Source organism: Coturnix japonica, chromosome 30 (genome assembly GCF_054131305.1).
Source record: "Coturnix japonica strain WE chromosome 30, WE-NBRP24, whole genome shotgun sequence".
Lineage (NCBI taxonomy): Eukaryota > Metazoa > Chordata > Aves > Galliformes > Phasianidae > Coturnix > Coturnix japonica.
This window is the reverse complement of record NC_140692.1, coordinates 934,504-961,689: the sequence shown is the minus strand read 5'-3', so window position 1 is coordinate 961,689 and position 27,186 is coordinate 934,504. Positions and strand designations below refer to the sequence as shown.

General features: G+C 38.9%; 1 protein-coding gene across 2 annotated transcripts; it reads left to right on the top strand.

Moving 5' to 3' along the window:
- The first annotated feature begins 722 nt into the window (after positions 1-722).
- Positions 723-26,938, top strand: LOC146755752 (AF4/FMR2 family member 4-like). 2 transcript variants are annotated; one of them, XM_085525269.1, is made up of 18 exons: positions 723-816; positions 6,021-6,057; positions 7,774-7,822; positions 9,135-9,155; positions 9,708-9,762; positions 10,774-10,811; positions 11,151-11,313; positions 11,828-12,763; positions 13,444-13,532; positions 14,624-14,861; positions 16,738-16,835; positions 17,408-17,471; positions 17,620-17,756; positions 18,159-18,230; positions 19,336-19,429; positions 19,944-19,987; positions 20,826-21,046; positions 21,623-26,938. In XM_085525269.1, the coding sequence occupies exons 1-18, from the start codon at positions 724-726 to the stop codon at positions 21,739-21,741; spliced, it is 2,568 nt and encodes an 855-aa protein (XP_085381395.1). In that variant the 5' UTR covers position 723; the 3' UTR covers positions 21,742-26,938. The 2 variants fall into 2 exon arrangements, with proteins under 2 accessions (XP_085381395.1, XP_085381396.1); XM_085525270.1 differs by lacking the exon at positions 723-816 and adding an exon at positions 4,013-4,164.
- Positions 26,939-27,186: the final 248 nt, after the last annotated feature.

Below are 27,186 nucleotides of genomic sequence, written 5' to 3'. Positions count from 1 at the left end.
CTTAAATTGGAATAGTATTTATGTTCTGGATGCACCTACCATCATTTTGTAGATCAAGAAGCCACTTTTATAAATCTCTTAATGCAAAGTACAGCATGACACGTACAAAAAAGAGTTAGAGACCTTATTTATACCTTATTTTGTTTACTCCTGTAAGTCCTGGTGCTTTATGAACCTCAAAGGAAATCATTGCTGACTTGTTTGTGGATTTTGCATTTCTGCAATTTGACACGTTGCTGTTAATGCAAGCAGCAAGGCCAGGCTTCCAAGGAAGATTTGTAATATGTGAGATTTCTATGTTTTTGATCTACATTTTTGCAGTAGAGCACTGTAATGTGTGCTGTCTGTTGGGCTACCAGAGGGGCCGATCCTTCTGGATTTCCTGGAGCCTGGACAACTCCTGACTGCTGCATCGCAGTGCCAACAGAGCTGAAGGCTCCAACTTCCAGTTGTTTGCCTGAGGACTCTGTGATTTATTTATTTAAGTGCATAAACTGTCCCTGTCAGGAACAGATTGTAGGTTATAGCTGCTCTAAATGTGAAATGTTTTAAGCTGGACAAACTTCTTTTCAGTTTTGAGGAGCTGCAGTCAACGGGGGGTTCTTGCCTGGGATCTCTTGCAGAACAGGGTGTGCTTCCATCTTCCTCTTTCCTTCTGTGACCAGGGAATTGTTGGTTGTTTTTTGCAGCAACATGAACTGTGAAGACCGAAATGTGCTGCATATGAAAGAAAGGGAAAGGCGAAATCAAGAAATCCAGCAGGGTGAAGAAGCCTTTCCACCCAACTCTCCTCTCTTTGCTGAACCGTACAAAGTTGTGAGTTTCTGCCATTTGTACAAATGTGTTTTTTTATTTTGTAGTGGAAATTGTAGGGAAATATGTGCTACAAATCTGTTTATATCTGAAATCTTTTCAGGTCCCAGTTGTCACCTTAACCAGCACTTAAGCAAGTATTGAAACTAAGGATGGACAGTTAGTTACTAATCATCTCCATAGGTAGATTTATGCTAATACTTATGAAGCAGGGACTATTTTCAAGGGAGGAAAGGGATAATGAGACAAGATAATTAATTTTTTGAAAAAACCTTTTTTCTGCTTCTGCTGCAGTGGTCATTAAGTGGTACCATTGAAGGTTTTCATTATACAGTTCAAAACTCACTTTGAAAACAAAGCCATTCCCTTATCTCTGTTTTGTTTGCGGGAGGTCAAACATTGCAGCTGAAGACTTTTCTCCCTCAGGAGGGAAGTTGTGAGTTTTTTGATTCCTGTCTTCCCTTCTGTTTGCTGTGCCTGATAACTAAAACCTACAAGTATGAAGCTAACTAAAGCTGGTTGGGATACAGTAAAACTGATTTGAAGGGCAAAAAAGAAACAACAGAAAAAACCCCAACTGGTTTTTCAGGAAAGAACCCCTATAACTGTGTTGGCAACAAGTTATTCCAGTATAAATACCAATTAAAAATTACATAACTGAGTGGTGAGGTTGAGCTGATGTTATTTTACTGCTAAGTAAAGCGTTGTCTGACCAATACATTATAGACTTTAAGGTGACAATGTCTACAGTTCTTAAAGTCTTCCATGCAGCTCACCAATACATTCTTTGAAGCACTGGTTAGTGTTTCAACTATTCTTGGTCAATTTAAGTGGTGCTGTACAGAAGTACTACTTAAAATCCCTGTTGAATCTTGCCTGAAGGCCTAGAATTTGGCTGCAGATTAAATAAATCCACTTTCTTTGCCCAGAATGAGAATTGGAATATAAGAAAATAACAGAACTGAGTTGGTGAAGTGATTGATCCATTTATTTGAAGTCAGCTGTAATTCATCTGCCTCTCAGGGGAAAGAGGAAATTTGAGGGAGAAAAAGATGAGCAGAGGGAGGGAAAGAACTGCATTACTGTGGTTGGTTGGGGAGAATTGGGTCACTGTGACTCTTTGTAGGGGTTTAAGATACAGGGATCTTCAGGCCATTTAATTAGTATTTTTCACTTGTGTGGCTGCTTGCCTGTTTCCTTCACCTTCTAATGCATGGGACTAAAAACTCTATTGACTGTGTAGATTTTAACAACGGCTTCATTTTTTAGAGAATAAGCATGGATTGGGCATCAATAGACACTTTTCATTTGGCTTTCTTTCTATCAAAATAAGTGTAAACTGTCAAAATAAGTATGAAGTATTGCAAAGTATTTTGGTCTTTTTCCTTCTCTTCTCTGCCTGTAGGGATTTAGTCATTATTTTCTATGAACAGGTGTCTTCTCAGCCTCTGCTAAGACAGTGGTAATCTCCTCTGTATAGGAAATCCTATTTGACGTGCAATCAAGAGGGCAGTTTTAAAGGGGCCTGTATGCAGAAGAACACATAGAAGCGGTTTTTTATTTGCTAATGGCAGTTCTTTCATTCAGCCCTTGGTAGTCTTTGATAAATAGATATGGCTGACATTTTAGTTTGCTTCCTTTCACCTGCCTCCCTAAAAAGCAATGCTTTAAATAATGCTTTTCTTAGAGTTCTGTGTCCTGGGTGTTTTTGTGTCTTCCCAGGCTGAAGGATAAATCTTCTTCACAGATACTTTGTTGGCCATATGAAATAAAATGAGAAAATGATAACAGGGCAAAGTTGCATTTAAATTTGATCAAAGATTTTAATAGAGTTGTTAGTTACTTCTTTGTTTGAAGCACACAGACAGACTACTTTTTAAGTTATCCAGCTTTTCAACATTTAAGAATTCAGAGCAGTGTGTGAATGGAGCTTTCCAAAAGGCTCCGACTACAACTCATGGTTGCTTTTTGGCCAAATGTTCCAGGCTGTGTGTTGTAAGTGCACATCCACCAAAGTGCCACAGGCTGACAGAAGGTTGGATGGTCCTGGTACTGTCACTGCCTGGGTAGCCCAGAGCTATGGGCAGCTTTGGTGTCAGCAGCCTGTGTTGCCTACGTTCTTCTCTCAGTGGCTGTTTGATTCAGGGGGGGAAAGAAAGTGTGCAGAAATACAAAGGCCTTTGTGCTGCAGATAGGAACTGCATAATATTGCACAGCCTTGTTGACGTCTGAACACAAAAGGGAGGCTGTGTTTTTCTTTCTGAATCTGTCAACCTTGGATTCTGTTTCTTCACAAAGTTTGCGAAAAAATTCCATGTATGGCTGCCCTGAGCCTTTCAACTTTCTGCCAGCCTATTTATTTTGTGTGCGTACATCTTAGCCATGGAACTTTGTCAAATTCTCTGTTTCCAAAGTCTGTAATTTCCTCTGCCTTCTCCCCTCTGTCATTCTTGGCAGTGGGATTTCTCCAAATTCCAGCAAGTTAGTGAGCCGTAGGCTTGTACAGCCTAGACCCGGAACAGAATTCAGAAGGCTGAACACAGCGCTGGTTTACTTGAATCAAGCCACACTGTTCTAGAAAATCTTATTCTCCTTAACTTTCTATTTATTTACAAGTTATATGCTGCAGCATCTCACAGCATTTCTCTTGTGTGCAGAAGTCTGGTACACTTTGCCTACATGTAGAAAATGAGGCTCGTTTTGGTGGATGGGTGGATTTTATGTCTAAGATTGCTGGCATAAGATCATTTTCCCTGTGTGCAGCAAGTGTTTGCAGGGACCCAAAATCCTGACTGGGGCCTGTCTGCATTACTATAAATATATCTTATAATTATCAGGAAGTCTTTGAATCAGAAGATAAAACTTCATGAAAATAGGTCATAAAAAGTTTTATGGGTGCTGTGAAAAACAGATTCCTGACTCTTGATAAAAATGTTATCCCATCACCTAACGCTCTGTAATTTCATCCTGTGTAAGTCTTTAAAGCCAGGGGTTCACAGTCAAAAAATGCAGAGCAGGAGGACTGGTGTGTTTGTAAAATATATTCAGAAATGCAGCTGTTTCTTATTGGATGGAATCTTTCCATCATAGAACAGGGAGTGTGATGTCACTGACAGCTGTTATGTCTGTGTACCTGAGCGGTGACCTGCAGACATCTCTGAAGAGGTGCACTGGTCTCTGGGTTTGCTCAGTGTCCCGTGCTTTAGTAGTTGTAAAGGCAGCAGTCAGTTGCGTCGATCCCTTGTGATCCAGAAACTTTATTCTGAGAATTAAAAGTGAGGTCTGACCTGGGTTGTCAGATATTAAATGGAAATGGATCCTATTCACCACAGCCAAACCAAAAATGGACAGGTAAGAATTATGTACCTGACTACCATTCTAATCACCATTTTGTGTCAGAGTCCAAGCAATGGTTTCTTACCTGTTGAAGTGTCTTCCACTTAACTTCAGCAATCTGCTATGCTTTTGTGAAAAGCATTTCCATCCTTCAAAATGTTCTTAATTTCTTCTTTCTCAAGAAATTGGACTTGAAAAAATATATATTTCTGTTTATTTCTTTATTAATCTTTGAGTTTCTGAGAGACGTGTATTCAGAGGCAAAATAGATGGTGAGTTATTTGGAAGAAGTTGCACATTTAAGCATAACACCTCGTTAAAGTGCCCTTAACTGGAATACTGCCTTAGAAATAGGAAGCTGGCTGAGGTAAGCACTGAGGCAGACACTTTCTGTAGAATTTATGGTATGTACATTGATGAGAACAGTCCCAGTTACTCATCTTGTGCTCAGCACAGCGCAGTCGTTCTGCATATGTGGTATTTTGATTACTGTAGGGTCTTTTTTTTGGTTTTACCTACATTTTATCAGGTACTTTTATCAAGTATTTACCTACTTGTCTTAGTTGACAGGAAAAAGGAAACTGAGGAATCATGCTTGTACTCATTGAACCTGTGTGAAAGATAAGAATCAGTTTGTATTCTGAAGAGAGTACGGCTTTTGCTCTCTGTTGAAGTAAGAAGACTTCTGCAACTTGATCTTGACTTTGCAGTTTAACCATAGGTTGATTTTAATGTCTCTTCTTTCAGTCAGTAAAGATGAAGGGCATTGGGAACATCTTAAAGTTCCCTAAGAGGTTTTGTTTTTGAGAAAATTGCACTCTTTCTCCATTCCACTGACAATACTCATTCAAGTCATGATTTCAACTGCTGCCACTTTTGAAATAAAAATGTTAAAGGAAGTCAGATATATGTAAGTATGCCTTGCCATGTAGAGCTTTTGTGTGTTTATGAAGTTACAATTGGAAACTGCATTTATAAATTGCATCACGTCACTGAGCTGGCTGTTTGTGAAGACTGCTGTACAGCTGTGCCCCAAACCCCTGCAATTCACTGTCACAGAGTACATCTATCAGCTTGGTGAATTGACTCAAACATTCTCTGTTTTTATGCGTAAGGTCAGCAGTTGTCCTCATTTTAAAAGGAGGTCAGGAAGGTCCTATTTTAAAATGGCACACTAGCTTAGAAGTAGGTTTTCAGTAACACAATACTCTCTGATTATTTGTTTATTTATTTATTTTTTAACATTTCAAGTGTTTGATAACGTACTGTGTTTCAGGAGGCAGAATTGGGTTTTCTGGAACAGGAATACAGAGATCTTACCAGTGCTAGAATTGGCGAGGCTCTGTCTTTCAAGGCTAGTTTCATAGACAGCAAATCCACTGTATATCGAGGCAGGTATTTATCACTGTCTGTTGGCTTTTATACAGCCAGGTTGCTCAGTTACATGAGGATTTGGATGAAGGTGAGAAAGGGAAGATAGGGTTTGCAGAAGTTGCACAGTTTCTGGAGATTCAGGTACTGTGTATGACAACTGCACGTGGCCCATCTTCCAAGCAAGCAAGCAGGGACAGATGGGTCAGTGGGACAGATGAGCTAAGGATGCTCTTCCCATGTACTCGCTGCTCTGTCACTGCTGGGGAAGGCAGCTTGGGCCCAGGAAAGGGCTCCCTGTTTCTGTTTGGTTGTTACCACTGGGTTTTGTTTTTAGCATGTTGGTTTTCTTTGGGAGTAGGTGTTGGTTTTGTTTTGTTGTTGTTTTTTAAAGGATATGTGCCATCCTTTAAAGTCAGAACAATAGCTTGATTATGGCATGATTTTTGAGATGTTAAAATTCCCTTTGAAAAAACTCCTGTGATCTTTTGTTCCCTTAGGAGTCTCAACAGTCCAGTTTTGGCACTGGAGAACAGAGTAAGTACATTAAACTTCCTTTCCTATGTGCAGTGTTTTTGTTACAACTGAGTATTCTTAGTACCCCTTAAGAAGTCAGGCCATTAGATCATGAGACCTCTCCAGGCTGGTAATGGAATGGGTTGCACGTAAAAATTGTCCGTATTTTCTCAAGACTTATGAAATAAACACTTGATTTTATTTGTGGCTTCTTGCTGAGAACTGGAAAGTTAATAACTGTTGTGTAACTCACTCATAACTTCTAGAAAAGGGGAAAAAAATAAAATTGTTTCTTTAAATTGTTGTTATTTTTTTAATTCTCGAAAAATAGGCTTCCTTGGTTGATATGATTGAAAATAGCTGAGTGTGAAAACACCCACAGAGAAAACCCCTGGGTATGCTGGAAAGCAACGAAGTTCATATTTTAATAGAAAAAACACAATGCATTTTCTTCCTTTTTCTTGTCCACTTTCGCATTATGGATATGAAAATTGAAGAGAACTGCTCAAGAATTGTTAATATTCTTGAGTGTATTATCCCAGAATGTATTTCCAAAGTCTAGACAAATGCACCTTTTATTCCTATTTGACTGTGTCTTCATTTTGAATATTACTGAAATGAAGCATTTAACCAGGTAACATATCTGGCAAAAATGAATTAGATTTGTGCTGTTGCCTTCCAACAGTCTTACCAGTCCCTGTCAAAGTGATTAAACAGATTAAATAGTAAAAGCGGAATGGTTTATTCTTAGGTATTCACAAGCAGCTTAATCTAAACTCCTAATACAGTGGGGAATTAAGGAAACAAATTAAAACTTAATTCCATAAGGCTAGCCAATAGGTTACATTCTGGAAACAGCTGATCTTTAGGTATGTCATCAGGGAGGCCAAATAGATAAAAACACAGAACCATTTCTCAGCTCCATTTTCAGTTTTCTGTGACACTTCCAACAACCTCAGATATTGTTTCTGTTGTGCTATGTTTAGTAATTTACTAGAACTAAAGAACAGGGAAGGAAAAAGAAGACAAACCAAAAAGCAGATTATATCACAGTGTTCTAACTGTAGGGTTTGGTTTATGAGTTTGCTTTTTGGATTTAAAGACTTTTCATTCACTAAAAAGCTGCGTAGGAATGCTGAAACAGATTAAAAACTTGATTTAATTGATCTCCTCAGCATGTAGAGGGTAATAGAATAATTTTCATGGGAGGGTTTGGGCTCTAAGGTCCCTTAGATGCCATCCAGTTCCAAGCTTCCCCCCAGACCAAGCTGCCCAGGTCCCACCCAGCCTGGCTTCAGGGATGGAGCACCCACAGCTCTCTGGCAGCAGTGCCAGGGCTTCCCCACACTCTGACTAAAGAATTTCTTCCTAATATCTAAGCTAGACCTATCCTCTTTTACTTAAGGATTGTCACTTGTATCCTACCTTGATAGAAGCAGAAGTTTTTCACACCTTCAGAAACATATTGTGTGTTGGTTTAGACAGCAACGATTTAAAAAAGCCTTCTAGATTTTCTTGATTAAGGTCATTGCTTCTCTTGGCAGTCTGTCTCTGCTCCTCTCTCACTTGGTCAATGTGTGAGAGGCTGCACCTGACGTCAGCTGGTCCCTCTTTCTCCTGTTCACTCCGCCATTCTTGAGTTTGTTTGGCTAAGCCTGTTTAGTTCTGTCCACTTTGCAGTGACTGTTTTGCTGTCTGTGTTCAAAAGAGTACAGCGTTATTTCTTTTTCCTTCTAGAACGATATAATCCTTCATCAAAAACATCCAATGGCCATCAATCCAAATCGTAAGTAGCAGTTGAGAAAACATTTCTCACGTAACAGTCAACTTTTAAAAGATTCTGGAAGTAGCTGTTTCTTTACCAGAATGTGTCAGTTCTTGCACACTCTTGGCCATGCTTTACACTTAACTGACAGGAGAGGGAAAAAAAAGTTGATTTCAACCTATTTTCAGGAACAGTAGGGCAAATAATGGCACACCGGTGTAACAGGTGCGCTGTGCCTTCCTTCCATCCCCCTGCTTTCTTCTCAGCTGTAGGATACTGAGCAGGAGTTTGGCCCTAGGAATTGGCTGGTGAGCTGGAAGTGTATCAGTGTGTGAGAATGGGCAGGATGGGACAGGATTTACTAAACGTGCATTGCTAAGCTGTCAGCTGGAAGCAGCTTGTTGCAGTTGCACAAATAGGATGAGGAACTGTTCTGTTATTAGAGGAGACAGTAAATTAAGTTTGAGATCTAGTTAAGTTTGTACGAGTAGTTACTCATTCTCTTAAGTGACTGACAGGCATTTTTATTAGTTGCGTACACAGACCTAACATTAATTACCTTCATTAATCAGACATCAGAAAGAAAAAATAAAAAAGCAGCGGGAAGAATCTAACTGTCTTCTGCCCTATTCATACCTGAAAATTGATTACATTCTGTTTAAATACAATTTCCAAACAAAAAATGCCCATTCCACCTGATGGAATGTTTACTGAAAGCAACTGCAGATTCTGAAGGTATTCTAAGTTAGTATTTGTGATGCAGTTACGAAATGAAGTTTAGTTTTTCTGTTTACATTTTTAGTATTAATAAGATTAAAAAACAAATCATCTGTGAGAAAGAAATGGGAAATAATTGAAGAGTGGCTTGTTCATTTATTTATTTATTATAGACTATGTCAGTTCCTTAAAACATGAGGTTTCAGATGTTTATACACAGCCACTTCAATAAGTGGTAGCAGTAGGAGTTCATCATTTGGCTTTTCTTTTGTTATAGCAGTGTAGTCCTCTATGAAAGGGCTGTGCTGGTTCCAGAATGGGAGGTTGTAGGAAGGTGCAAGAACTGGAGTTAGCACTTCACATTAGTTAAAGTGAGGTGCATGGGAAGAGGGGTGAGGAGATGTTTGCTGTGTGAATAGAATTTCCGATAAAGCGATTGTGCTCTGTTAAGAAAGCGTTAAAAAGTGAGATAAATGCATCTTTTGATAAGGGTAGCAGCTGAAAATAGATGTCTAAGTAGATTCTCGAGGTTGCTGTTTCTTTTCAGATTATAAGTAGAACAGCTGTACTGTGAAATTAGGAAGTATTCTAATCCTTTCTTATCTTCTTTCTCCAGATGTGAATCGAACCAGACAGAGTAAGACGTTTTATTTTTGTAACGAAGGTGTTTTTAAATAAGCACAAATACCCCACTATGTTTTCTTTGTGTTCCTGTACTTTCAGTGTCATGAAATAGTATGTGTATGTATGACTACCCTAAATAGGAGCAATTATACCTTTGAAGAATAGTAGAAAATTTATGATGTCGAACAGTTGGGATTTTGCCACTAGACATGAAGCAATCACATTTCTTAATTCAATGGGAAACAGTATTCTTGTCCGTGGTGTGTAAGAGGTTGAACGCAGATGTTTTAGCTCCACCTGCATTAGTAAAACGTGTCAGAATTCCTTTCTAAACTTTAAAGAACGAACAAAGGAATCAAAGCACTACAGCCCGTAGTTTTCTTTAAAGAATGACTTAACTTGCCATTCTTAGACATTAAATGTTTTAAATGGTAACTTGTGGATTTCACCCACACACCCAGCTCTGTAGCATAAACAGTAACTTGTTGGAATATAGAAGAGTGCTTTGAATGTAATTAAATTACATGGAAAAACTTGTCTCACTTTCTCCCTTTTACTTACTTAGTATGTTGAAAGATGACTTAAAACTTAGCAGTAGCGAAGACAGCGATGGAGAGCAGGTATGTTCACAAGATACCAAAGATTCAGTAGAATAAACCAAGTGTATTGATGGTTTGTTACATCAGCAATGTTCAGTAGTCCAACAGCAAACTGAACAGCTGAAGGAGAATTTGCAATTGAGGTACGAAAAACAATTAGCAAGTTTTCAAACAAACTTCAGGTACTCTAAAATGCAAATGTGAGGAAAATGATCTGGTTTTGTGAGAACAGTACTTTTTTTTTTTACCTAGGGACTCATGCTTTGATGATTTCAAATGGGCTTTCTCTAAATGTGGAATGGAAACAGAGTCAGTTTCCTAACACACACAATGGGCTGCCACCTAAGGGAGAGCCCCTCATGTTCTGTGCTGGCTAAAGAGTGCATGGCACACAGATGTCCATGCAGCAACTGTTCGGGATAAGAGCTGCTGTGTGTGTCTTTTACTCCCAGGTTGTTTCTGTAACTATAAGTCTAGCAGCTCCTTTATTTTTATCGTATCTTTTGCTCCTTGGCAATATTAACTCTGTGCATCTCCAGCCAGAGATGGTGTTCAGCCTGCTGAATTAAACATACCTCTTGAGTCTGTGCTACCCAGCAGAAGTCCATGCTGCTTTTTTTGCTGTTCTCAGTTCCGCTGTTTGTTATATTTTCACATGGAAAACTTGAAGATGGTGCATATAGTTGTTTAATTACTGGGGCATGGAACATTTCTGGAATAGCACAGTAAAAATTTGTATCATCTGGTTCTAAAACATGGCATGGGGGAGTGGAGAAAATAGGAAATCTCAGAACTACTGTCAGAATATGGAGGGTTCTGAGATGACACGTTTGTGGTAAAAGCTTGGATAAAAGAACTGTGATTTATTTTTCCTTTTGTACAAGCCAAAGGCAGGCAAATTTAAACCTCTGTATTTCTGAATTAGAGCACTCTTCAGGCTAAGTATTTAGAATCTTTAAGACTTGATATCAATACTTTGCAATGTAATTGCATATGCTTCTAGAAGCCTCATGCTCTTCTTCTTAATTGCAGGACTGTGATAAAAGAGTTCCAAGGAGCACACCTGGAAGGTAGGCATTCCTTTACTTTCTATGCTGCAATTCAATGGTAGTGATGTTTGGTCCAGTCAGCGCTTCTGGCTTGATCTCGTTTCTAAAATCAGTGTTAGTTGTTTGTCTTTGATTAGACCAGAAGGTGATTAGAGTTTAATCAGTGGCCAACACATATTCTGCAAATATTATACTGACAACATTGTGAAGGGGGGAGGGGAACAAGGTGAATTGTGCTCAGTTGAACTCTTTAGCAAATGTTAGTTAAAATATTACATTTTATTCTTCCTAATGGAAGAACTTCCAGGATGCCTTTGCACTGAGTAATGTTTGTTTATTTTTCTTCCTTTTTGTTTTCAGTAGTTCTGAACCTTCACAACATAACAGTGAAGGAGCAGATAATTCTAGGGATGACTCAAGCAGCCACAGTGGGTCTGAAAGCAGTTCAGGATCTGACTCTGAAAGTGAAAGCAGTTCCAGTGATAGTGAAGCTAATGAACCATCACAGAGTGCATCCCCTGAGGTAGGATTTGTCACGCATTTGGGCTGTCATCAGGCATTAATCCTGAGTTTTAAAAGCAGAAAAAAATGAACATGTTCTCGGTCTCTTTTTTTTTTTTTAACAAAAACTTGTCAAGTGTAGAATTATTTCCACATATTTCCACATATTCTTTTGCTAAAGTACCTGTAATTTGACATGATAACTATATTTTCTATAAGCACACATTTGCTATTTGAGGTGATTTTTACCATAGTTATCTGTTGGAGTGCAGAAGACATGGGAACAGTAGCTTAAAGACCAGTAGCTTTTAGTCTGGAATGCCATGGCAGCAAGTGCTTCCTGTGGACTGCAGTTCTTCTGATTGAAGGAAAAAGCAGACCTGCTATCTGTAGTTATATGCATTTTTCATTAGTTACTGACCTCAGATGCTCGAGTGCACCGCTTGCTTTGGCTTGCAGCACAGTAGGGCTGCAGAAAAGATGGAAGCCACGTGAAACACTGTATCTAACAGTGCTTTATTGAAATTTGTTTTTAGCCGGAGCCACCGCCAATAAACAAGTGGCAACTGGATAACTGGTTGAACAAAGTTAATTCACATAAAGTGTCACCAGCTTCTTCTGTGGACAGCAACATCCCATCCTCACAAGGCTACAAAAAAGAGGGACGGGATCAGGGAACAGGAAGTGGGTACGCTGATCAAAGCGGATCCAAGGACTCGATTTCTTCAACACCAGGGCGAGATTCCAAACCCACCCAAAAGGGCTCAGAGAGCAGTCGTGGCACGCAGAAATCACCTGCCCAGAGTGACAGCTCAACACAGAGGAGGACCGTGGGTAAAAAGCAGCCCAAGAAAGCAGAAAAGACATCTGTTGAAGAGCCTAGAGGAGGTCTTAAAATAGAAAGTGAAACCCCAGTAGACATGGCAACAAACATACCTTCAAACAGGCATAAGGCAGCCACTAAAGGTTCCAGAAAACCTAATATAAAGAAAGAGCCCAAATCTTCCCCTCGGCCTACAACAGAGAAAAAGAAATACAAGGCTTCAAGCAAATCTGCCCAGAAATCCAGGGAATTCATAGAAACAGATACCTCATCCTCTGATTCAGATGAAAATGAAAGCCTTTCTCCTTCATCACAAACACCCAAATACTCCGAGAGCAATAGGACTCCTGTTAAATCTTCCATGGAGGAGGATGACAGCTTTTTTCGGCAAAGAATGTTCTCTCCTATGGAAGAGAAAGAGCTTCTTTCACCACTCAGCGATCCTGATGAAAGGTACCCACTTATTGTGAAGTGGGTACCTTCACAAAATGGATACCTGAGCCTCTTATCAAGAATACCAGAGAAGCCTTACAAGGATGCTGATGTGCCCAAAGTGGAAAAGAAAAATGTGCCAGAGAAGCATGCAAGAGAATCTCAGAAGCAGCCTTCTGATAAGAGTTCCACAAAAGGCAAAAGGAAACATAAACAGGTAACAGTATCGTAAATAAAATCTTGCCTGTTATCTTAGCCTTTTAGTATCTTGCTAAAGGGGTTAAGCATATGGCCCAGTAACCAATGTCATACCTCACTGCAGTGGCTCAGTAATTTAGGAGATTACTTTGCCTACCTATTCTATGTAGAATAAATTGATCCTTCCTGTGCCGTTGTAATAGGGAATATTGGAGTTTTCATTCATGAAAGGCAGAGGGTTGTACCTTTAGATGTGTTAGCACTGTAGCTTGCATTCCTGGAGGTAGCACAGATTGTGTATCCTCTTAAACTCTTCAACTTTAGGATTAGGTTTATATAAAAATCTGGTCTTCGACATCTCTTACAGACTCCATGGGTTTTACAGTTCCTGGCATTCATAAGACACCTGTGTTTGACTCCCCAGCATAAAATCTGATTTCGTACCAAAGCCTTTGGCAGATTTTTGTTATTTCATAGTGATATGCGTGTTATAAAATGAACAACTTGAGACTGCCACTTTTCAAATATATGATACAAGGTAGTTGCTTCAGGGGATGTTTCTGTAGCCTGTACAGGTATTATTCTGTACGCTGCAAGACGCCCACTGAATTAAATCCGTTAAATGTGAAAAATTACTGTCTTCGTGAAGCTGTAAATGTAGACATTTATCTGGATGTGTTTCTTGTTTGCTGTATTCAGAATGAGGATGAAAACAGAGCCAGTGAAAGCAAGAAAACAAAACTGGAAGAAAAAGCTCCATCAGGACACAAGACTTCTAGCAGTAGGGAGTGAGTATCTTGCCTGTCTTTTCAGCACTGAAGGCTCAGAGTGATCAAGGAGAAGACTCATGCCTGTATCCATCTCTCCCTTACCTTCTTCTCCTTCCTCCACAACAAAATGTCTCCTTACTAATCAGTGGGTAATATTTCATGGTTTCTGATTCTTCAGTTTGAAGTTTCCATTAGTTGTTGGTGGAAATTCATATCCATAACTGAAAATATTGACTAGGTAAACCCTACTATGAAGGGTTCACCTTTTTCAGATCAAACAACAGACAGCTGATATAATTATATCATGGAAAAAAAATTCTCTACAGCGAATATTTGTTGAATTACTGATGTGTGAGAAGCTGCAGCTTCTGGCTACAGATGCTAGAAGTCTTTCTGAGTTAAATGCCTTCTTTGTTTCTGTTAAGAAATGTAGAAAAAATGGATGCTCGTCTGTCATGGTTTTTTTCCTTTAGTCCTGATATTTTGTTTTGTTGCTGGTGTGATTTTCTGAAGGGCACTTGGTTAAATGCAACAAGATGGTTTTTCAAAAACTTCATGTAAATAGTTATTTTGTGTACTGTTCTCTGTGAAAAGGGATGCCAGAATTAGCAACTGGAATCCTCAGCAGCCAAGGTAAGACTGTACCAAAAGGCCAATGGATTCTAGAGAACAGTTATCTGGGCCATCTTTTTTCTGAGCTGTTTGGCTGACTTGTCTGCAATAGACAGACTGGCGCTAATGCTGGCATTCATTTCTAACATTACAAGTGTTTAGGGTGTTTTTAAGAACTGTTGAGGGATGTGGTTTTATGGTTAGAACTTGCCTTCTGCGTTTTCAGGTCAGAACAGATAAAGTGGTGAAAACTAGTTTAATCAGGCTTCGTAACGTTTAGTTACTGTGGTGATAATTTGCTTCCTCTGAATCTGTCTTGCTATGTTTAACATTAAAAATCTTGTTTTATTATTTTTTTTTTGGGGGGTGGGAAAGGAGAGGGAAAAGGCTTAAATGGGGGAAGGGTGTGGAGAGAAAAAAAGAAGTGATGCTGGATTTTTGTTTTATTTCTATTTTGAAAAGTAAAAAACAAAACTGAATGTATTCATTTTGTCCAGGTCTTTAAAACCAAGTGCTGTTAAAGAGAAGGATTTACTGCCATCTCCTGCTGCCCCAGTCCTTCAGAAGGATTCCAAACAAGAGCACGGGTCCCGGAAGAGGACAGCCAGTCAGTCATCATCCTTGAAGTCCAGCAGCAATGTTAGTAAGGACAGCAGCAGTGGCAGTAAAAGCTGCTCATCTTCTAAACAGAGGAAGATAGAGGGAAAAGGTTCTGGCAGTGCTAAAGAAACAAAGGTAAAGGGCTTGTTCTGTGAATGCCTTGAACTTATTTCTTGGCTTTGCATTTTGACGTGCAGTGTCATCTAAATAATTTGCAGTTGTTGAAATGTAATTAGTTTCAGATTTGCCTTGTTTCGTACCGTGGTGCTTAGACTCTAAATTGGAAAATAACTTAGGAGATATTGTCGAATGCTAATGTTTATTCCTACCAAATATTTATGTTAATTACTAAAGTGCATTTAGTCATCTTTTGATGACAGATGCTGCGTATTTGCTGTTTAATTTGTTAATGAGAAATATCACTACAGATCTGCTCACACTGAATGAATAATGAGGTTACTCTTATGTCGCTGGAGCAAGTACAGATCTTGTCCTCGTTTTAAGGAGAACAGGAGCTGGGTCCGTGCACAGTGCTGAGATACAAAGCTGTGGCTCTCATTTTTCACCCTAGGATTCTAGAAAGGTTCATCTGATTCCAGATCAGGATGGTACAGAGCTCTCTGTGGTTAGAGTAGAGAAAACACTGTGGAAAAGGTGATGCAGAAAGTGTTTTTTAAGCAACTTAGATTAAGAACATATGTAGTTGAAGGGTTTCAAAAACATTATAAGATGATGATAGTGTAAGGTCATGATATGTAATGTGCTTTTTCATTAGTATATAAATGTGTATTACTGGAGAGGAGTAAACTTGTGAGCACATCTGGGTATCTTCATAGAGTAATTTCTGTTGTATAACCAGATTTGAGTGTAATATGTTCAAGTCGGAGGGATTTCACCTTTATCTTTGGGATTCCAAATGTACCATTTCTCCTTGATTGCTCTGAAGTGTTCAGGAAGGGTAATTGATTTGGGGAGGAGTGAAGCAGCAAATTGCCATCGGCAGTGGCAGAAAGTAGCTTAGTCATTAGGGTGGAGTCCATGCAATATTTAAACTGGGAGACCTGCTGGATTAATTTACATGCCATTACTGTGAAATTTTAGAAACCTGGGAAGGTTGTGTGCATCGGTGTCTGCACTTACAGGAAGCCTGTAGATAGCAGATTTGCATCATAGACTGCTGCTCTGGCCTTTCCTTATTCATCAGCATAGAACTGTCCCTAAACCAGCTGTTAACTTGTTTGATGTTTTTCTTTTCATACTTTGGAAATGCTGCATTTCCCTGCATGTTTTGGTGGTGTTTTATGTTACACTGGTAGTTAGGGCATTGCTGTGCAAGTGCAGTGCCTCGCAACTTTGAGATCCTTCTAATTAGCAAGGATCTGATAAAGGCAGGTTATTAAATACTCTGTGTAATTGGCCTTCGGTCACGATGACTCCAAAGAACTGAAAGCACACTGAAGCTGGGAAATTGCCTTATGCTGTTGATCTAGTGAGAAGAGATTCACTTAGAATTCACAAGATGTTTTGATGTCCCTTCTTTAGCCTGAAGTGTCACATTGAGCCATGTAAAATTAAGGGGAGCAAGGGCAGCATGTTGTGAAGACAGCTGTTATTTCTCCTTGAAGTTGGTGTTTCTGAAATACTAATCTTTTCTACCCAGAGACATTCAGTAGTTTATTGTTGAAAGACATGAGAAGTCATAGAAGTATATATAGCCTCTTTGTTCAGAGTGGAAAATCATGATTTAGCAATAAGGGAGATCTCCTAGTGTAGTAGGGCTCAGCTTAATTATAGCCTCTGTGTCATCCCCTGTGCCAGCATGAGATGAAAGCCTCAGGGAAACTGTGTTATTGTATGGTGAATGGCAGCTAAAGCAGCTACTAAACTGAACTTACTGCTTACAGAGTGTGAAATCATGGGAAAAATGTGTACAGTAAATTCCTCTTTGTCTTTGAGAATATAAAAATAAAAAAAAAGTCTTGACATGATTCGGTGACCATTTTCCTTTCAGGAGAAGATTCTGAACAATTCATCGAACTGCCCTCCTGTTTCTGCTCCATCTACAGAGAGCTCAAAGTCCAGAAGAGCAAAACTTGTTTTTGCTGACAGGTAAGAAAAGCAGAGGGTGCCTTTCCCTTTTTGGGGGTGCTAATCTTGCAGCACAGTGAGCTCTTCTGTGGAGAAGGGTTGTCCTGTTTGCTTCACAAAAGATGCTGAATACTAGTTCATGCTCTGGAGATCTGCATGCTGTTCTGCAGCAACGTGCTTCTCTGCCTGCTTTGTGCACCAAATATTTGGCAGATGGTGCACTCCTTGAGGAGAAACTCTAGTCTGCCCTGTGTGTTCCTGCAGAGCGTGGATGGACCAAATAGTAGATCTAAACAGTCCAGGGTTGTCCTGTTTTTAAGTGTTGATGTATCCATCACACACTTTCAGGATATCACTGCTGCCTGTTCTCTTTTAACAGAGTCTGCTTTGCCCATGGTGAGCAGTTGTTGTCTTTGGTAGCAAAGAGGAGCCTTCATTTTTTGAACCCAAATGGGATTGTGATGCAGTACCTCCTGTTATTGTAACTTGAGTTAGAGGGGGATGAAGTGAAAGCTGTAACATTAACAAACTTTTGTCATAAAAGGAAGTACAGAGTAGGTGGTCTGACTCCTTAAATGTGTCTTCTATTGTAGGACTTACTCAGCTAATCATTATTTACAGCAAGCAAAGAAGTTAAAACATAATGCAGATGCATTGGTAAGCAAATCTACAATGTTTATCCAGTATTTGCACATTATGCTGGAGTTTGTTTACTGCTTGTGCTGTGTTGCTGCCTGTCTGTACTAGAACTTTCTGGTATTTCCTCTCAATATTTTCCTTATTTTTTTTTATCCAATCTTCTCAGTCTGACAGGTTTGAGAAGGCTGTGTACTACCTAGATGCAGTGGTGTCATTCATTGAGTGTGGGAATGCATTGGAGAAAAATGCTCAGGAATCCAAGTCCCCGTTCACTATGTATTCAGAAACTGTGGAATTAATCAAGTAAGCGCTGTAAAGCACACACAGAACTCAGATGGTTGGGGAAGAGGGCTGGAAATCAAAGCTTCTGCATTTTACTCATGTTCTGCCACTAACTTTTGGAGTCCCTTGCTCTGCACTAAGAACGGATCACTAGCCACTTTGTTCCAGTTACTGAAGCTTCAAGTGTGTTCTTGAGGGCTGAGATCCTTTATTCCAAAGTTTGTGATGTCTTAACAATTTGTGACATGTGCAGAGCAGAACTATTCCAATTATTGCCTAGCCACGTTCTGTTTAGGGTCTGAGGGAAAGACCTGAAACAGTGAAGGAGTTGAAAGTTGAATTTCATAAGAACTTGGTGGCTGATAAATGATTGTATAATGTTTCATTTACTTGATAGTTTTCTTGTTGGTGATTTGTTTATAGGTACACTATGAAACTGAAGAATTACTTGGCACCAGATGCTACGGCTGCAGACAAAAGGCTAGCAGTGCTTTGGTACGTGTATCCTGAACTTTATATTACACACTGATTAATTACACACACAGATTTCAGTCTGTGAAATGCTGTCTTACACTGAGTTTTCAGGTGTTTTGAACCAAATAGGAGTTTTCTGTTTGACTGTTCAGTACCATTGATGCTATAGATCGATTACTGTAAGGGCTTGTTAACAGCAAAGTCTTTCAGCTATTAAGAAAATGACTGACTGACTTCGACTTTGACTTCCATAATGTTCTGTCAGTTACTGCTTTTATTTTAGAACGTGATGTCATTGGTAACTTGTCGCATGCAATGGAATTGTTAATATGGCTAAAAATGATAGAGGTGCCTTTGTGAATTTCATTATCCTTAGTGTTTTGATAAAGTTACTGTTGATGAACTGAGCTCTTCATTTGCTCTCTTTGTAAATTATAGTGTTCCAAAATAACAGACTACTGTTGAGTTGGTTGCACGGTCAGCTGATGTTGGGCTGTGACCTAAATGCTTCGGGAAACTTTGAGATTACATTAACAAGCAAACTGTTGTCTGGTCTTGGCTTTAATTTTAGTAAAATAACATAATCAGAGCACACTGCTTTACTCATTTGAATGAATTTCCAGTTCTGTTTTGAAACTTTCTTGGAAAGGAAATTATCTATTGGATTTGGGAGGAGTAGCAGAAGGAGGGTTTGGGGTCTTTGCTGTGTGTTCACACAGTGATATGGCAAAACTTGAAATGGCTGTTAAGAACTGTCATTTGCCTTCTGGACTAATTAAATGGCTGCAGCAAGCAGTTGAACAAAGCTGACTGTGTCAGGTGGAAAAGGGAGGGGGGACTATAGCAGCATGCACAAGATTCAGTGTGTCCTGACATGAGAAAAAAGTGAAGGCTGTATCAGTAAAGTCACTGCAACCTAGTTTCAGCTTAAGGCACAAAACTGTTCTTTACTTTCTTGAGAAGTAAAGGTGGTGTGGGACTTTGTCTAGTTACAGTTTGACAGTTGGCTGTTTAGTGTTGGGAGAGAAAAGTTTTTAAAAACATGGGTACTCCATTTTTGACTTTTGGTATGTTGTGATAAGCCTGACTTTAACTGGAAATGTTTTGTTGTTCTGTCTTTGGTTAGTCTTCGGTGCCAATCTCTACTATACCTAAGGCTTTTCAAACTGAAAAAGGAAAGTGCATTGAAATATTCTAAAACTCTGACTGAACATCTGAAGGTAATTGGATATATATTTTCTTCAAATATTAAAAAACTAATCAAATTGAAGCTCTACATTACTTAAAATTCCTCTGCCTGGTATTCAGATTGCTGCACGTGAACTTCCAGTATGCCCTAATTTAGGAATGGACCTTGAAAGTACATTCAAGCTGAGCAGTTTAAAGCTGGGAGGATACAGCATGACTATGATGTCATCAACCCATTGGTCCTAATGATAGCTTCCTATTAATATTTTGGTGCAGCTTTTAGTAAATTTAGTTGGCTTCAAAGAGAATTTTAATTTTGTTGTTGATATAACAAAGTTAAAACTTTGCTGATTTGTGTCTTAGTCATCAGTGAAATGGATGCTTTTCCCAATTTTGAAAGTACTTTGATATTATTTAGGATATTTTGATATTATTATATGCTTAAAAGAAAAGCCATGAGAACTCATGTTCAGAAATGAGCAATTAAACAACCAGATAAAATATAATTAGCTGAGGTATAAACATACGTTTACTTTTTCCCAACAGAATTCCTATAATAATTCTCAAGCACCGTCACCTGCTATGGGAAGGTAGGTAGTAAAAGTTTACCTGTATTTCTATGTTTATAGCTCATTCTCCACATAAACTGTGAGTTTGAGGTGCTCAAAGAGCAGCTTTTACTTTCTTGAGCTTCTGTTGTTTTTGTTCTAATTTCTAATTGTTCTAAGGTCTAGATTTTGATCCCTTTGTTCAGGTAAGTGTTCTGATAAGAGGTTGAGAAATGTGCTGTACAGAGATATTCTCAGGCAACTCCTTGTTGGGAGGAATGAACAAAAAACTTCTCAGTGTGTCCTTAACACACAGGTCACTTGTCTCAGTGGTTTGTTGTTTTATGTAATGCTTTTGCTCTCAAAACAATAGCTTTATTAGTGCTGCAGTGATGCACTTGTAGCCCAGATGGCTACAAGTGCTTTCACAGTAAGCTCTTCCATGGTACAGCAGTTTACTTCTGTTCTTGAAACCTGACAACAGACTTTTTATAGATTACTCTATCAAAACAAAACAAAAACCAGAATTTTAGGAGGGCATTTCAGATATGCATCATGTTATTTGAAAATACAACAGCAGTATAATTGCCTTGCTTTAATTTTTTCATTATTACTATGTGAGGTTCAATTTATTTAAACAACAGATTTGATTGAAAGATGCTGCATGTTGATTTGGCTGTGAGGCTAAAATACAGGAGCTGGAGGAACATGAGAGGTTTTCAAAAGCTCACTTGTTTTAGGGCCAGTCCTGAGTTCTCAGTGTGTGAAGTAGGAGTGCCTTAGCATCCCATGTTCTGAGCTGTAGGAAGACATTTGCATGACACACCTGACATATCTGTGTGCGTGTTTTACAATGTAATGTTTTCCTTTGGATAAGCAGCAAGCCTGTTGGTATGCCGTCTCCAGTCTCTCCAAAGCTGTCTCCAGGGAATTCAGGAAATTACTCCTCTGGGGCAGCCAACCCTTCAGGGAGTGGGTCTTCGGTGACGATCCCCCAGAGGATCCATCAGATGGCAGCCAGCTACGTCCAAGTTACATCCAACTTCCTCTATGCCACTGAAATTTGGGACCAAGCTGAACAGCTGTCTAAAGAACAGAAAGGTAAGGGTAGGCAAAGGCAAGTTGTAACCTAAGATGTATACATTGTGTTAAATTCTAACAGGTTTTCAATTTTGGAGTTAACAGTGCATAATGATAAATAATTGGGTCCTTTGTAAAAGAAAGATGGAAAGTAATTCCTTTGGTGACAGCGATGCTCTGGGCTGGCTGTCCTGGTTGTCAGGTGGTGTTGGAGATCTAACATTTCCTACCAGCTATGCTTAAAATAAATAAATAAGTCTTGCATTTCCTGCAAGTTTTTCTCTTTAGGAAGTAGAACTTGGTGCATTTCCTTTTCTGAAATCCTGGAGTGAATATACACATTCGAGGGAGAAGGCCAAGAATGCTTTGTAACAGTTAGGCCACAGTGTAATTATGCTTACCTTCTGCAAAACAGTAAAGAAATGGGCTTAGAAAGGATCTCTTTCTCTTTCTTCTGCCATCTTCAGCTGTCTTTCATTTCTTTTGCCTTGATCTGCAATGTTTGTGCTGAGGTGGTGTTCTTTTAGGGAGAGCAATATTTCACTTACGGCAGCCAATGAGAACGACTGTGCCTAATTTGTGTTTCTGTTGTTTTAGAGTTCTTTGCCGAACTGGATAAAGCTATGGGCCCTCTGGTTTTTAACTCGAGCATCATGACAGACCTAGTGCGTTACACCTGTCAGGGACTACACTGGTTGCGCCTGGATGCCAAGTGATACTTCGAACTGAAGGAATGGAAAATTGAACACATTTTTCTTGCTGCCTCTGATTTATCTCCACAACACTGTGTCATGTCAATAAGGAAGACTGCCATAACACATTGCTTAGTTGACACTAAAAACAAAGAATGCTTTCACATGTCTCCCATCTTGATTTGTGTTTTGTGTTTTAACCCAAAACGATCTTGTTAATGAACTCCTTCAGTATTCCCTTTTTAAGTTATTTAAATATTTTTAAATTTGCGACATATAAAGGTGTAGCTTGGCTAATCTATCATGGATGGATCAGTCATTGGAATTCCCGTCACAATACGTAAATAGTCGGTTTAAATCCTATTTATTTTAATTTTTTTAATTTTAATTTTGAAAAGCCCAGTTTTTGGGTAGTTTTTAGCTGTTTCTTCCCTAAATTTTACCCTTCCAAGTACTTAGGAAAAATTAAACATAGACACTTTATTTAAGTACTCTGTGAGCTTTGTTACTCTGTAATGTCTTGTGGTGGTAGAACCTGTAAAAGGAATTAGGATTGATAGGTTCTAACGTGTAGAAACACCATACTTTTCATGCCTAATGCCTATGATCAACTAATAAATGACAGCTAGAGTTTTATTATTGCAGAATTTGTACTAAATAGAAAAAATTCCAGATATTCTTCTACGTATTAAAATACTTCATTTAAATGAATTTTAAAGAAATTTATATGGACAAAAAATTTAGCTGGTTCTGACTTGGGTTGCTTTCAAGGCAGTTTCAAACCATTGGTTAACACTATAGCAAATCATGAAACAATTTGAATGTAATATCAGAGTAATGGTGTAGGAATGAACTTCGGTCTGATAGGAAAGGCATATAGGAAAGGTTTCTGAAATGGACAATCTTGTGCTTTTTTTTTAATCTCTCTTCATTTAAAACGCATTTTGTTTGTCATTTTTTGACACTTGCAAAATCAGCAGTTTTGTGGTGAAAAAAACCAACAGTAGTTAAATTCCTACCAGAACTGCCATTTGCAACTTTCTCATTGACTGGAAAATCAGGAATCTTAAGTAGAGACGGAGGTCCATTTTTTTTTCTGCCTGAAAAAATGTCTGGTGGTTAATGGACACTACAGCATAACAGTGCAACAGCCATTGTGGGGTGGGGGAGCACACCTGCTATTACAGGGAAGTTGTCTAATCGTTTTGATGCAGAATGGATTTAAAACTTGTATTTACCCCATGTTAATGAAGGTCCCATTCGTGTTTGATGCATTTGATGGAGCAGAATATTCATTTGAGAGGGAAGCGAGTTGGTGTAACAGAAACAGTTTGTGGAGTTGCAGTCGACTGCTCTCAAAACCAAAGTACCTTTCCACATGAGGTGCTTGTCTGAGTCAAAGGTTTAAAATGCTACTGCTTTCAGTATTGCTTAGTGCCCCTAACATGTCTGGTGTGCCTTATGCCTTACTTTTAGATGAAGATTTTATGAACTGTTTACAAGATGTTTTACAGCAGGACCAGGTGTACTGTATGCAGTGGTCTTCTGCAGTACTTGGGTAAAATTCCATTTCTTTTTCAAAAGTACCAGTGTCTGTCATGCAAACTGACTTCTCATTGCAGTGGTCTTCTAAAGAGTCAAGCTCTGAATACTTTAGAGTGCGATTGTGGAATGCTGCTTTGTTTTATCTCCCATTTAACCCTTAGTTCTGTACCAGAGATGAACGTGCACGTTCAGGAAAAAATATTGCACTAAAGTTTTGTGTCGTCATGGTTAAGTGCCAAAATCATGGCAACCTCAAAAGAAGGAATAGAATTCTACGCTACTTAGTACTGCAGTATGTCCTATGGGCTTTAAGAGTTTAGAAGTTTTGAAATGAGTAACCTACTAAAAGGTAGCTGCATATTCGTAGAGCTTCCTTTGTGTTCCAGCGTGTTTTGTACTTCCAGAAGAGCTTTGCTACATACGAACCAACATGTGTTTGGTTAGCGGACCTGTGACTTTTCCCGTTAGAGCTGAATCACTGATCAGGTCTGTTGGTTGGAGCATCCTTTTTATTAAATCACTGTGCAAGATTGCATTCTTTTCGTGTTTGCTGTTAGAGACAAAACTCTGTACCCTCAGACTCTGCATCCTGGTTAATAGGACACTGTCAACTAATTTTTCCTTTAATACTCTAAAGTGCCTAGCACTCTTTTGACGCTATATAAAAAATACGTTTGTAGGAGTTGCATTCATAGTTGTTTTTTTTTGTGTAGTGCTGCACCGGCCGGTGCGGCTGCTTCCAGCTTGCTCCTTTGTGCACCGTGACCATGACTGTAAGCAGGAATGGTCTCATCTCTGGGAATTTATTTTCTCTTTTTATTTCCTTAGAGTCCCACAAATACCTTTTAGTGTTACACGCAGTTGTCTCTTACAAAAATGTTTTGCTTGTCCCCAGGTCAGTGGGTCTTTGGGTAACTGAAAGACTTCTTACATTGTGTTAAAATGTGGACCTGGAATGGCTGACAGAATCCGTCACAGGGAAACATTCCCTGGAGTGCTGCCCAGGTTTTCTGTCTGTATGGGAGATACACAGTGGTCTTGTTATTTGAAAAATGCCTTACTCATCTGTGGCTATTTCAATCAGAGACACTTAAATTTCACACTTCCAAAAGCATATCTGATTTGGGCTTTACCATTGTTTCTAAGACAGAAGTTGTGTACTTTGTCAGATTTCATAGCAATTAAAAAAATGCAAATACTGAATATGCTTCCATCCCGGTGCCACGATGCAGACTAACAGTCCAACTCTGTCCTTTTGTTAACCTCTACACAACAGCAGTGGAAATGCAGACAGCGTCAGCACTAAGGCAGGCTGCGCTGGTGGCTGAGGAGGGGATCCCTCACTCCCAGCTTCCTCAACGATTCCCTAGATGATTGGATCTTAAGCACATATCAACACTGAGATCTTAATTCCCTTACCGAACGTGGTCCCAGTTGGTGAATCTTAAAAATGGCTTAATCAGACTAGGCTTGCTCAGATATCACTATTATTTGGATTTGCTGTGAAACTTGCAGGTTCCTAGATGGTAAGGTGCAACCATTTATACTTATAAACAAATCTTCAGGACACCAGAGTAAAACAGCCCGATACTTTTATTTTGATTTGAAACTATTAGCCATAAAGTAGAGCGTGTGAATGGCTCTTCTTGGCTTTTGATGGCAGTATGCAATTTGTATTGTATGTGTCTTTTAACATATATGTATATATATATGAAATCAGTCTGTCCAAAGTATATGTTATACTTGTTTTTAGATTATGGTGCAACTGACTATATTGATATATTATTTATTGAGTGCTGAGTCACCATCTTACTGGTGATAAATCTTGCATATTATACAGGAGTGCAATGTATATTCCTTTAGATTGCTGAGGCTTGATTGCTGTGATAACAAAGGAAAAGAAGAAGAAAAAAAAAAGCCCTGAAATGTATTTATGAATGGCCCCAACATACAGAGTCAGTACTTTATGGGAATGATGTGCTTGCCCGGGGCAAGTAAAATAAAGCCGTAGGCAGATAATGATGTAGTTTTCCAGAATGGGAAACTATTGGAAAAAGAGACTACCTTTGCTGTATTTAATATTTCAGTTACCTAACAGATATTTACTGTCACCGCAGCGTTTATGTTAAGGGCCTGAGCAAGTCAAGTTTGAATTACCCATTGGGGAGTAAGCAACTTCCAAATTTCTAGATTTCTGACAAAAATTTTGGTCAGGGTTTAAATTATTCCATCTAATGAAACAGTGTTATGGAAACCTGTATGTTAATGCTGGATATCTTGAAGTGTGAAGACTAGCCAAAGCTTTTGGTGGCCAACTCAGACAAATACAGAGCTGTTCCAGGAGGCAAATCTCCACAGTGTGAAAGTTACCTAAAAGCAATCAATCAATCAGGGAATCGTGATGTATGTCAAACTCCATTACTTTTCAAGGAATTGGTTTCTGATGCCACGATGCCATTTGAAAGCAGCGGTATTGGGGGTGGGGGGAGGCAGGGAGGGAGGGCTTAGCGATGTAATAAGTACATTTTTCTCTCAATACGAGCTCTGGTCGTTGCTAGATCAGCTATCGACAGCATTAGTTCTTTGCTCTCTGCCGATCTCAGCTGAGTTTCAATCGAATACACTATACTGAACAATTTGAAACGCTGTGTTACAGCGTTAGGGTTTATATAGGCCATCTTTATGTAAAAGTTTTAATTTCATCTGGAAACTTAATGGAAACGTACCTACTCCTGTCATACCTCTCTGCGTTTGCTATTGGAGCTGATACGGGCAAATTGGAATGCAGTGTTCCCCGACTTGGTTTTTATATGCAGCCCGGGGAATCGGTGCTGTTGGGTGCACAGTACTTCTGCAGCGCTTCTTTTCGGCTGCATTGATGTTACACATCTGAAAACTCAACTCTAAGGACCAGGCGTGACTTTTGCAAGCACAGTTCCTGACATTTGTATCTGGTCCCCCTTTTAAATTGTTTTAAGAAATTTTGTATATGGAGGATAAAGTGCTTATATATTTATTAAAAATCCTTTATCTTAATTGAAATTATTATTTGATGAAGAAGGGTTTTTTGGGGGGAGGGTTTGTGGGTGAGGGAAGGTAACTTTTCACCTGTCTCTTATAAATGAAGCCCTTGTGAATCATACAGAAAGGTACTGCTAGTAACTAATGGGATGTCTCTGTTTCACACTTTGTACATGACAAGTCCATGTGTTACGTTTTGTTTCTATGGGAATATTTAGGCGTCCGTCTTCAACCAAAACCTAAAGAAACACACCAACTGTGATTTTATTTGTTGCAATACATTTGAAATTTCAAAGGGTACTTTGGGGCTCAAATTAGGATTTCTAAGTCAGTATGTGCATTTCACGTAATAAAGCTGTTAATGGTGAGCAAAGTATTATATACTAACTAGATTTTTTCCACATCTGTATAGTATATTCTATGTATTTTGTGGTATTGAGATTATAGAAAGTTTAGTGTCTGAAACATGCGTTTAATGTGTATTTTTAAACAAATTTATGGCAATTAAAATATTTGGAGAAAAGGGTATCACATTTCAATTTGTAAAGATCTTTTTAACTACTGTGTCATTAAAATGCTTTGTACAATGCAAAACTGTAACTGGAGAAACTAAGTTTAATAAATATCAAATAGATTTTCTGTATTAAACTTCAAAGTGGTCCTGTCTGTTGAAAGGGCTGCGTGCTCCCTGCTGCTGTATTTTTAAGCAGAGGTTTCTTTTTTGACCCCAGCACTCTGCATAACAAGGGAAGATACCGTCCAGTATGTGAGGTATGTTGAAATAATGGGATTATTCAGACGGGGAGGTCAGCTTGGGACGTAGGCAATTTTGATTAGAAATAATTTAAAAGTAAATACTTCTTCCAGTTATCACCAGATATATTTAGTATATTGAATCTGCTA